Source organism: Furipterus horrens, unplaced genomic scaffold, assembly GCF_987537825.1.
Source record: "Furipterus horrens unplaced genomic scaffold, mFurHor1.1.pri manual_scaffold_2, whole genome shotgun sequence".
Lineage (NCBI taxonomy): Eukaryota > Metazoa > Chordata > Mammalia > Chiroptera > Furipteridae > Furipterus > Furipterus horrens.
In genome coordinates, this window is record NW_028327172.1 from 173,711,208 (window position 1) to 173,723,309 (window position 12,102).

General features: G+C 39.4%; 1 protein-coding gene across 1 annotated transcript; it reads right to left on the reverse strand.

Moving 5' to 3' along the window:
• Window positions 1-1,669, reverse strand: UTP3 (UTP3 small subunit processome component). Its single transcript, XM_090268118.1, has one exon. The coding sequence runs from the start codon at window positions 1,467-1,469 to the stop codon at window positions 57-59; it is 1,413 nt and encodes a 470-aa protein (XP_090124244.1). The 5' UTR covers window positions 1,470-1,669; the 3' UTR covers window positions 1-56.
• Between the last annotated feature and the right edge of the window lie 10,433 nt (window positions 1,670-12,102).

The following is a 12,102-nucleotide window of genomic DNA, read 5'->3' on the forward strand; positions in this document are numbered from 1 at the left end:
TTCTCTAGTTAAAATTAAATTTTATTGATCTAAAGCTTGCAAAAGAAAGCAAAACTTTACTTCAGCTTAATGCTCTTTTTAACTCCTGCACGAATTCCAGATATTTCACCACTATAACGTTGCTCTTCTTTGCGAACTTCACGAACCTGGCCTCTTCTTCGAATTTTGGCTCTTCTGAACTTCTCCCTGTGTTTCACTCTGGGATTGCGATCAATCTTCTTTCTCCTAGGTGTAAGTCCCCGATTTTTAGCAATCTGATAAGTAATGGCTCTCTTTGCATTTTTATCTTCAAGAGCCTGTTCTTCAGTATTATTTTCTTTCTTTCTCTTCAGCTTTTGCCTGTCTTCTGTTTCTTTAGAGTATTTCAGTGCAGCTTCATCAAAACTGGAATCATCAGAAAGATCTTTAACAGCAGAGGCAGCAGTAGCCTCTGACACAGGTTTTGGTTTGGCCTTGGTGGATTTTGCTTTTGCAGTTAGTTTGTTCTTTCCAGCATCATCCTTAAGTGTGAGCAGATGACGAATCTCAGAGGACAGCTTCTGATCCACAACTGACAGCTTGTTGATCAAAGTTCGGTAGGTAACAAGCCTTTCTATAACAGGATGTCCATGCGCAGGGACTCTCCTTGCTTTCAGGATCAAATAAAAACTGATGTTGGAACAGTAGTTCAAGTAGAGGTTGTACTTGGTCATCAGGTATTGACTTCCTTTTCCAGGTGGAATAATCCCTTTCTCCACCAATTGCAACAATGGGTCGAGCTCATCTTTGACCTCTGTCAACTTAATTTTCAGGTCTTCTATCAGCTCCAAGAGCTCCGGTGATTCCTTCCTCAGCATCTTTAGCTTCTCTTTCACCGAAACTTTTGCCAAATCCTTCACGACCCGTGTCTCAGACTCATCTACCTGAGGCACCTGAGGTTTTGCAAAGGCCTCAACCCAGGTAACCCCAAAATCATCCTCTTGCAGGGCTTGGGCTAGGCGCTGCTGAATGAGCTGTGCCTCTTCCTCCTCCTCTCTTTCTTCCTCCTCTACTTGTTGTTGACTCTGCCGGCCTCGGGACTTGGAACCATAGTCTGTGTCATAGTAAAGTTTTTTCCTCTGACCCCACGACAAACTGGGATCCACAGAGGCCTCAGCCTCACTCTGCACGGAGCTCCCACCATCATCGTCATCCTCCTCATCCCCGGCACTCTCTGAATCCTCATCGGCAATATCTAGGGCTAGCACCTCCTCCTCCTCATCACCATCCTCCTCCTCGCCCTCACTCTCCACTTCGCTCCAGCCCTTAGCCAAGGCGGCTCGAGATCGGGCCTCATGGAAATCATCTACCTGATCTTGGTAGTAGCTGGAGTCCCCTGGTGAGGGCGGCAATTCTAAATCGTCCTCCTTTCCGTCCGCGGGGCCGCAATCTGCCTTGGCCCGCACAGCTGCCCACTTGGCCGCTCCGCGCCGCCGGGATCTCCCCACCATAGCTCGTGGTCTCAGGTTCTACACCGAGGTCGGGCTATCCGTCACCCCTGAACTCCGTGCACGGGTCCCAAGTCCAGCAACACGTTTCTTGCAACAGCCACGCGCTCTCCTACCACGCGAGTTTGCCAGAACTCCGGTCCACCGTAGGTGATCCCGCCTCCTTCCGGCTCCCAGGATGCTCTCCGTGAGGCGTGTGAACCAGGACTTCCGCTCAGTCCCTCAGGCCTCGTCACGTTAAGAGCACTTCCCTTTCCGCTTTGCCCTTTAATGCCAATCGATTCGGCTGAATTAAAATCTTTCCGAGTAGAAACAAGAGGCAGAGGAAGTTTAGTTCCGTGGAGCCCCTAAGGGACACTTACGTTCTTACTCTAGTGAGCCTGAATCGGGCGGGGTAGGGGGCGGGGCAGGAGGCGGAGCAGGGGCAAGGGCAGGGACAGGGGGCGGGTATAGTGATGGAACCCCGAGGCGAGGTCGCCAGGGCCGGTAGAGAGCGCTCTGCCTCTACGCCTAGGGGAGGTACCTGGGCTCTACAGTGAGTTGTACTGCGCTTGTACCGGGCGTCTCCGGCCAGGAGCCAAGCGTAGGTATATAGGATTTCCTGGTTTACTGGAATTGTTTTATCTTTTCCGTTTACCCGTCTGGAAGTTAATTAGGTTGCTTTTCTCTCCGCAACGAGCAAATACATTTCCGGGCACCGTTGCCTGAGGCGCCGCCGGCGCTCCAGGTGTGGATGATCCGGTCATCCTCGCCCGGTGAGAGTGGAGGCCAGACTTCTGCGCCCTTGTTAACCAAGCTCCAGCTGCCGGCGCTCAGGGCTCTGTGACTCCTCGGGGATTTGTGTCTCGGAGGGGAGACATGGGAAGACAGCCTTGCTCTAGGGTTTGATTCTTTCCGAGGATCTCAAATTGGCTGCAGAAGGCACCATGATTTCTCTTCCTTTTAGTGGAGAAGGTTCACTCTTCAAGATGCTTTGGAAATGACACTTTTTAACTCCGGGCGTACCTTTAATTTATTCATTCTTAAACATTTGTTCGGAATCACGAAGCAGCGTGTTAGGCTCCGGAGAACAATGATGGGCCAAAGCCGGCGCCTTCCACGCACTCGAGCAACTTACGGTCTAACAGGGGACAGGCTTTAATCAAGTAATCATGCCAAATATGCCAAATTATAACCGGAGTTAAGTGCTGTGAACACTTGTCCTGTGTTACCCAGCCTTCAGCTGCGGAAAACACTCAATATGTCTTTTACATCTCTCTTTTTATAGCCGCCATCTTCCTTACTTAAACAGGGTTTGTGGTACTCCACTCAACCTTGGAAATTTCTACTGTATTGAAGAGAAAGTTTAAGCATCAACTCTTTCATCTCAACTCCCTTAGTTGTCTTTTCCTGAGTACTTCTACATCACCTAGTAGACATCTACGTGATACTGCAAGCACCTAGTACAATGTATGGCACAAAGTAAGCATCCCATCATAGGTTTGTTTAATGAATAATTAAAGTTGCAGTATGTGATTACCTGTTTCAGGTGCTACATAAAGCAGAGTGAATGAATAATGCATTAGGCTACAAACATCCCTAAAGGAGGTAACCTGAACTGGAATGGATTTTAGGGATCATCAATTCCAGCTTCATATATTATTTTATACATGCATATAATCCCCACACCAGGCTTTCACACTCAGCTGTTACCAGTCTTTTGCTTCTTCAATGTGAATTAGTTTCAGATCTTTCCCAGAGGATATATATTGTTGGGTGGATGAAAGAAACAGATTGAAGTTTTTGAGGAAGAGGATGGTAATAGAATAATTAATTAACCTTGTTTTTAGAAATATTGCTAGGGATAGAAGTATGAAAGGACAGTCCTATAATCTTAGAATAATTCAAGTTTAAAATGTTCAGATTTACATATGATAGGTTCAGTTAGTATTTTGATATTTTCAAACACAGGTCATTGGAAGCCAAATTTTTGATATGTTGCTAAAAGTAATAGTGACAGACAGTTTCTTCCCAGAAAGTATGTCATTAGGTTAAGAAAAATAATACACATTTTTAGAAAAGTGATATTTCAAAGTAACATGTTTGAAAACCTTTATAAGACTTTTAAAAATACAATTTTATGAATAAAGTGATGTGGGGTTAAAAATCTTATGTTCTGATGGCAACCACAGAATTCACTTTTGAATGTAAATATGAATAGATTTTTGTCATTCAACAACTATTAACTCCTTACTAACTTTAGCAGAATGCTATGTGCTATAGTAGATCCAAAGATGAATTAGCCACAGTGTTTTCCTTCTAGGAGCTTTTAATCAGGTAGAAGACATACATACAGATGACTAAAATACAAGGCAGTATGTGATGTAAACCCAATGCTGTGAGAGATCATCTATGGATTGTTATTCTAGAAATATCACTTACATAATGTTGCATCTAAACTGGAACTGTAATTATATCCTTGCTTTCAGTGTAGTATGGAATTTTTATTATGTCTAAACATTAAGTTTTATTTAGGCACATAAAACAAATTCCAATTCTTCTGTTTATTTTTATTGCAGATTATTTTAAAATTCACAGTCATACTTCAGGACCAATATGTGTATGTTATTAAAGAGAACTTAGAAAAACATTTGGGATATTTTTAGTGAAAATGATCATATTGCTCTAATATTATTGAGTTTATACTACACATTACATTTTCTGTTTACAATAGAGTTGCAATAACAAGTGCATATTCAGAGAGTGCTATATTCTAACATTATCAGATATTTTTGATAAAGAACAGTTAAAGTCAATTCTTTAATTCCAGTGGCTTCCATAAATTAATCTTTTATAACGTAATCCTATATGTCACTTAGGTGAGGAATTTCGTAAAAATTTGTCTTACTGGAAAGACATTAATAGCTTTATTTTATCATACACCTATGCCAATCAAAAAGAAAAACATTGAGCCCATGGAGAAAATGAATGGATATTAAATAACATTTGACATTTAACTATTATATTTATGGCAACCATAAGTTCTCATCAACTTGAATCTTTATTATAGTATTATTATACTTGCCTCAGGAGTTAGCAAGCTACACATAATGTGAGCCAACAGGTTTTTTTTTCCCTCCTGAAAACACCTTTGCCTTTTTCTAAGCCCTTTAGGGGAAGGTGGGAGTTTGTGAATGATATACTAGGTTATATTAGCATGCTTTCTTCTGGGCATGAGTTCCGAGTGTGGAAGGTATTCCATCACCAGATTAGCTAAATTGATCTCAAGTTCTTCCTGGACTATGCAGCAATAATAATAATAGCTAACAATGAGAGCATTTATTAGGTGCTAGGTACTGTTATAAGCTTTTGACATTCAACTCTATGAGGAAAGCACTCTCATAATCTCTAACCTAGGAAACTGAGGCATATGGAGTTTAAATGAGGTCATAAAGTTAGTAACTGGGTCATAAGGTTAGTAACTGGGAGTTATTAACTTCCTAGTAATTGGAAATAGTAGATTATATGAGCATATCCATAAAGTACCACGAATGGTTCTTTTTTTAAAAAAAACAAAAAACCTGTTTATTTATTTTTAGAGAGAGGGCAAGGGAGGGAGAAAGAGAGGAAGAGAAACATTGATCACTTGCCTCTCACATGCCCCTATATTGGGACCTGACCCACAGCCCAGGCATGTGCCCTGACTGGGAATAGAACTGGTGACCCTTTGATTCACAAGCCTGCACTCAATCCACTCAGCCACACCAGTCAGGGAATAAATGGTTCTTAAAAACAATGTGCTTAGGGAAAAGAGTAAAAAATTGGATATATAATACAATACCATTCACATAAAATAGAAATGCATGCACAATATGACAATACACAATTCGTAAGACATATAGGAACAAAATAATGTACATGAAATATGAAAGGACAATTGCTCTGGAGTGGCAAAGAATGGGATGAGGCTTGGAGATTGGAAGGAATAAGAGAAGAACCTACCATGGACTAATAATGAGAATGCACCAGGAACTGAGAATAACTGTTTGCATCTCAGATTCAATTAAAAAAATAAACAAATAAGCATACACAAAAAAATGACCATATAGGTCCCTAACTTAAAGTCCTTTAAAAGCTTCCCAATATCTACAAGATCAAGTTCACATTCCTTATGACCTGACTCCTGCATAGATCTTTAACTTTACATCTTACTGCATTCTCACTGCCACCATGTGGGGCATAGTATTGCATTTTTTTTTTCACATGCATATGTTATATATATTAGGCAGAGAGGTAAAGCCTTTATTGTATAGAGAATGAGGACTGAGTAAAGAAAAAAAATTATGTGAATGGTGTTTCAAAAGACCTTCACTATCAAAGCTATAATTATCATTGAATTATTATATAAATAATTATATGTACAAGGTTCCTTATGAACCTTGTGCAGGCTGTGCTCTTTCTTGCCTCTTTTCCTTTGCACATGTTTCTTTTATACTTTCTAGAGAACTCTTATTCATTCTTTAAGACTAATACTAAATTTCACCTCAAAAGCCTCTCCAGGCCTTCTCAGACAAGGGAAGAACTTCCTCTTGTTTCATACCTATCTCTTTTTATACTTACTGCTTTCCTCCCACTGAGTGTATGAGCCACATTAAATTTGGATCCAGGTAGTCTTTTTTTTTAAAATTCTAGAATCTAGCATTTCAAAATAGAAGCCTTTAACAATGAATTACAGTGTCTTTTGTGCTTCTCTAGTCATAAATAGTTATTTTTTAAATTTAAAAGATGAGTTATTTAATATATGACTTTTGTGAACTTAAACTAATAGTTAACTGTGTATTTACTTTTTATCCCAGCGTCACAGACTAGGTTTTGATGACTGAAGTTGTTAAACAAGCAGCTTTTTTCATATGCTCAGAGAAATAATAGTAATAGTAAAAATAGTTTGATATAATAGTAATAATGGCAAAAACAATTCTTGGTGTTAGTATCTATCAACTTATTAGATAATTTAATATAATCATAGAAACTCCTTGAACTATTTTTGGGTGCAAAAAAAGAAAGAAGGATTATTTTTAGGTTTAAGAAGGAAAATGGAAGAACTGAAAAATAGATGCCATCTGCTTTCATTTCTGTGGGAAACCACTTACTCTGAAACTAGTAAGTTGTAGATTCTTTTTGCAGCTAAGGTCTGTATTCATTTAAAGACACAAAAATCCTAGAAGTGATTTGGAAGTAAAATATAGAACTTCTACTGAAATATGGGATAAACATATGAACCCTTTTAAGCTTTTAATGAAAAAATGACTGGTTTCCTAGCTTTAATTACAAAATTGTGACACTGGTTTCCCTTCTAAACTCTAATCCAATGAAATAATGTGTAATTATTATCTAGACATTTTAGTCTCTTTATTTTTTCTTGTCATGAGGAACCTTATAGATACAATTATTTATATATTACCATTGATTTAATGGTAATTGCAGCTTTGATGAGGAAGGTCTTTTGAAACACAATTTATGCAGAATTTTTTCTTTAGTCATTCCTTATTTTCTATAGCATAAAGTCCTTAACTTTTAGCCTAATATTCAGAGCCTGCCTTTATCTGGCCCTGTTATTTTTCCAGTTGCTCTCCTAGTACTTTCCTTGAGGAATTAATTTTACATTCTAGCCAAACTACATTACTCATTGTTCTTCTCTTTTTTAAAAAGTATTTTATTTACTTATTTAGTTATTTTAGAGAGAAGGGGAGGGAGAGATAAAGAGAGGGAGAGAAACGTCAATGTATGGTTGCCTCTCATACATCCCCAACTGGGTACCTGGCCCGAAACCGAGGCATGTGCCCTGACTGGGAATTCAACTGGTGACCCTTTGATTCACAGGCCAGCACACAATCCACTGAACCACACTAGCCAGGGCTGTTGTTCTCTTTTTGAGATTTCTTTCTCTTGCTCTTTTCTTAAGTTGCACATCTCTATTCTTAGCCTTCAAAGCCCAGCTAAAATGTCTTCTCCAGGCTATATTCTCTGATATACCTCCTTCCATTAGCAACTAATAGCTCTTTAACTTTTCCTATGTTAGGATATGAAAACCTTTTCTCTATTACGTTAAAACTATAGGTATTTATATACTTATATTTTCTGCCAGATACATCATTATTCATTTCTGTAATTACATTATCTAATACAATTAGTTATACCTATAAGTACTGATAAATAGCTAATCAAATAATGGGTTAAATCAAGTTCTTTTAAATTTCAATAAGGTATTACAAGTTAGGAAAAGCAACCTAAGAATTTAATAAGCTGCCTACAAATGTGACATTGATTTATATCTATTTTTGGTACTAAGAAATAAGTTAGACTTTATGGTCAAAATGGAGGCATAGGTAGATATGTTTTGCTTCCTCATGCAACCATAGAAAGAATTACAACCAGATCTCAAAATCAAATAATAACCAGAACCATCATAAAATTGAGCTATATGGAAGTCTGACAACCAAGGATTTAAAGAAGCCACATTCATCCAGGCAGGTAGGAGAAGCAGAGTCATGGAGATGGGGAGGAGAGGTGTTTTGGCTCGGACAAGTGGTGGCAGTGGAATGGACGGTACCACATTCACCTGTGGTGAATAAAAACCAGGAGGAATTACTTGGGAGTGAGCGATCCCAGACCAAGATCAGACTACACAGGGTCCCAGCACCAGGAATGTAAGCCCCTATTACTTCTGGCTGTAAAAACCAGTGGCGGTTGGGGCAGCATATGAAACTGCTGATTTTTGCTGTTTGAAGGGCCCACAAGGTCTTAGAGCATACAAAATCCCAGGGCAGCAAATGCAAGGGTGCCAATCACCTATGGGAAGCGGGTGAAGTGACTGGAAATGGGGCAAGTGCTGATCAAATTGCCAGAAGCCAGGCAGCAACATTGTCCCCTCTCCAAGCCCCCCATCACAACCAGAACCACAAAGGGGTGAAGTGGTAGCCTTGCTCTGGCAATTACCTAAGGCTCTGAATCACACAATTTACAGGTGCCTTTGCTAAAGAGTACACTGCTAAGGCAGGGAGTGAAAACAGCTTTACCGAATACATGGAAACAAACACATGGAGGTTACCAAATTGAGGAGGCAACAAAATATGGCCCAGTTGAAAGGACAGAACAAAACCTGAGAAAAAGCACTAAACAAAACAGAGATGGCCAACTTATCAGATGCAGAGTTCAAAACACTGCTGATCAGGGAGCTCAGAGAAATCACAGAGTATGGCAAAAAAATAACGGAAGAAATGAAAGTTACACAAAGTGAAATAAAGAAGATATATACAGGGAACCAACATTGAAGAGAAGGAAGCTGGGATTCAAATCAAGAATTTGAAACAAAAGGAAGAAATAAACATTCAACCAGAACAGAAACAAGAAACACGAATGCAAAAAAATGAGGAGAGGCTTAGGAACCTCTGAGACAACTAGTAACGTATCAATGTCCAAATCGTAGGGGTGCCAGAAGGTGAAGAGAAAGAGCAAGAAATTGAAAACTTACTTGAAAAAATAATGAAAGAAAACTTCCCTAATTTGATGAAGGACATAGACATACGAGTCCAGGAAGCATAGAGAGCCCCCAAACAAGTTGGACCCAAAGAGGACCACACCAAGACACATCATAATTAAAATGCCAAAGGTTAAAGATAGAGAATCTTAAAAATGGCAAGAGAAAAGCAGAGTTAACTACAAAGGTAGAGGACGTGTACCCCCCCAAGGGTTGGACCCTGGCAAGCCTTGGGGGGGCTGTAACCTCCCTGTAGGGAGGGGGTGCAGACCCCTGAGAGTTGGCCCCCATAATACTGTCCCCCCTATATGACTATCAGCTGATTTCTCAAAAGAAAATTGACAGTGAAAAGGGGCTGACAAGAAGTATACAAGGTCATGAAAAGCAAGGATCTACTATCAAGATTATTGTATCCTTCAATGCTATCATTTAGAATGATAAGGCAGGTAAAATGTTTCCCAGACAAGGTAAAATTAAATGAATTCATCATTACCAAGCCCTTATTACAGGAACTGTTAAAGGGAACTATTTAAGAAAAAGAAGATCAAAACTATGAACATTAAAAGACAACAAACTCACAACTATCAACAAGTGAATCTAAAAAACAAAAACAAAAACAATCTAAACAACCAGAACAGGAACAGAACCATAGGCATGGAGATCATTTGGAGGGTTATCAGCTGGGAGGGGGGAGGGGGAGAATGTGGGAAATGGTGCAGATATTAGGAAGCATAATTGGTAGGAACAAAATAGGGGAATGTTAAGAATAGTATAGAAAAGGTGAAGCCAAAGAACTTACATGCATGACTCATGGACATGAACTAAGGGTGTGATTGCTGGAGGGAAGAAGGATACTGGACAGAGGGGGGCAAAGAGGGAAAATTGGGACAACTGTAACAGTCTAATCAGTAAAACATACTTAAAAAAGGAAATAACTTAGACTTTATGCTAAGAACAATGGGGAACCATTGGATGTTTTCAACAGGGCAGGATTACAGAGTTGATGAAAAATGTAAGGTTGTAGGTAGGAAGTTAATGTGAGGCTGTTAGTCATCTAGGTGATGAATTATAAATAAAGTCCTGACAATAGGATTAAAAAAAATAGATTAACAGGTAGAGGAGCTCGAGACCTTCGCCCATTCTCTTTTATAAGATTATAAAGGGTCTTAAGTCTGAGAGGGAGGGATTGTTATTTTTTATTGTTAAATCAATCAATTAATTAATTAATAAAAGAAGAAGAAGAAGAAGAAGAATATATGAAAGGGTGAAGCCAGAGAACTTGTATGTACGATGCATGGGCATGGACTTGGGTGGGGGAGGGGGGCTTGCTAGGGGAGGGGTGGTGCTGGGCAGAGGGGAACAAAGAGGAAAAAATTGGAACTATTGTAACAATACAATCAATAAAATATACTTAAAAATAAAAAATAAAAAATAGATTAAGAACTACTTAGGAGATGGTATTATAGGATTTAGTGTTTTATTAAGTATGAAAGATGAAGAGTTACAGTAACTCTCAGGTTTTCTTGGACAACAGAATAGATGATGGTACCCTCCACTAAGATAGTAAACTCAGGCAGAAAGAAGTTAGCAAAGGGCAGGAAATGGGAATGTTTGGATAGGCTGCATTTGAAGTGTCTGCAAAATGTTCAGCTGTCTAAAGTCTTTTAGATAAGTAGGATATATGGGCCTGAAGTTTGGGAGAAAAATGTGAACTAGAGGAAGAGATTTGGGAGCTTCCACATTAAGTGGAAGATGGGACTATATTACATATTAAACTAAAACAAAATAAGATTTTAGATTTTTTTCAAGTATATTTTATTGATTATGTTGTTACAGTAGTTCCAATTTTTTTCCCCTCTGCTCCCCTCTGCCCAGTACCCCTCTTCCCTCCAGCAATCCCATCCCCCTTAGTTCATGTCCATGGGTTGTGCTTGTAAGTTCTTTGGCTTCACCTTTTCTATACTATTCTTAACATTCCCCTATTTTGTTCCTACCAATTATGCTTCTTAATCCCTGTACCATTTCCTGAATTCTCCCCCTCTCCCCTCCTAGCTGATAACCCTCCAAATGATCTCCATGCCTATGGTTCTGTTCCTGTTCTGGTTGTTTGTTTAGATTGTGTTTGTTTTTGTTTTTTAGATTCACTTGCTGATAGTTGTGAGTTTGTTGTCTTTTAATGTTCATAGTTTTGATCTTCTTTTCTTAAATAATTCCCTTTAACATTTCATGCTTGGTGATGATGAATTCATTTAACTTTACCGTGGGGGCCCTTTAAACAAGTGGACTCTGCTGAGACCGGCAGTTTCTGCCTCCACTCCAACTCCCACTGGTCTGCACAGTCAGAAACAATGAAGCTTGATTTTCCCCAGTGCTGGGACTGTGAGCTGCTAGGTCCGGTGAGGAGCTGGGAATGCTCCCCAGGTGTCCCTCCTGACTTTTTAAAACGTGTGACTGCGCTTTCTGCCAGCCTGCCACTGCTGGTGCTGCTGCTGCCGCCGCCACCGCCGCCACCACACTGCATCCTTTCAGCCCCGGCTCCGCCCCTCCTACCTATCTGGATGAGTATTTTTTCTTTATATCTTTGTTTGCTGGACTTCCGTGCAGTTTGATTTTCTGGAACTTCTGGTTGTTTCTAGTTTTGAGGTAGTTGTATTCCTTTTTAGTTGTGGAGGGAGATGCAGCGTGTCTGTCTATGACTCCATCTTGGCTGGAAGTCCTAGATTGTTTTGAGTTAAGTAGTTAGCATATATGAACTAGTAGACCAGAAGGGTATACTACCTGTCTGCCACTACAGTTGTATAATTATCTACCATCAAGTGTCAAATTTAGAAGATTTGGATTAATAAATGAGCTATATGCAATTAAATGTCTAATTTAAATTTATTCAAGTTTAAGACCTCTAAATGTAAAATCCTGTGAAAAATTACCACCACCAACAAAAAAATATATCTCACTAAAGTTTTCATGTGTGCTCAACTCATATTTCTATCATGTCCTAAAGTTTTAATACCTGTCTGGGCTTTCTCCATTTGCCATTGCCAATAATACTGAATATTTAGGGGGATACTAATTATGTATGAGGCATTGTTCTTGGTACTTTAGGTATATTATTTAATTTTC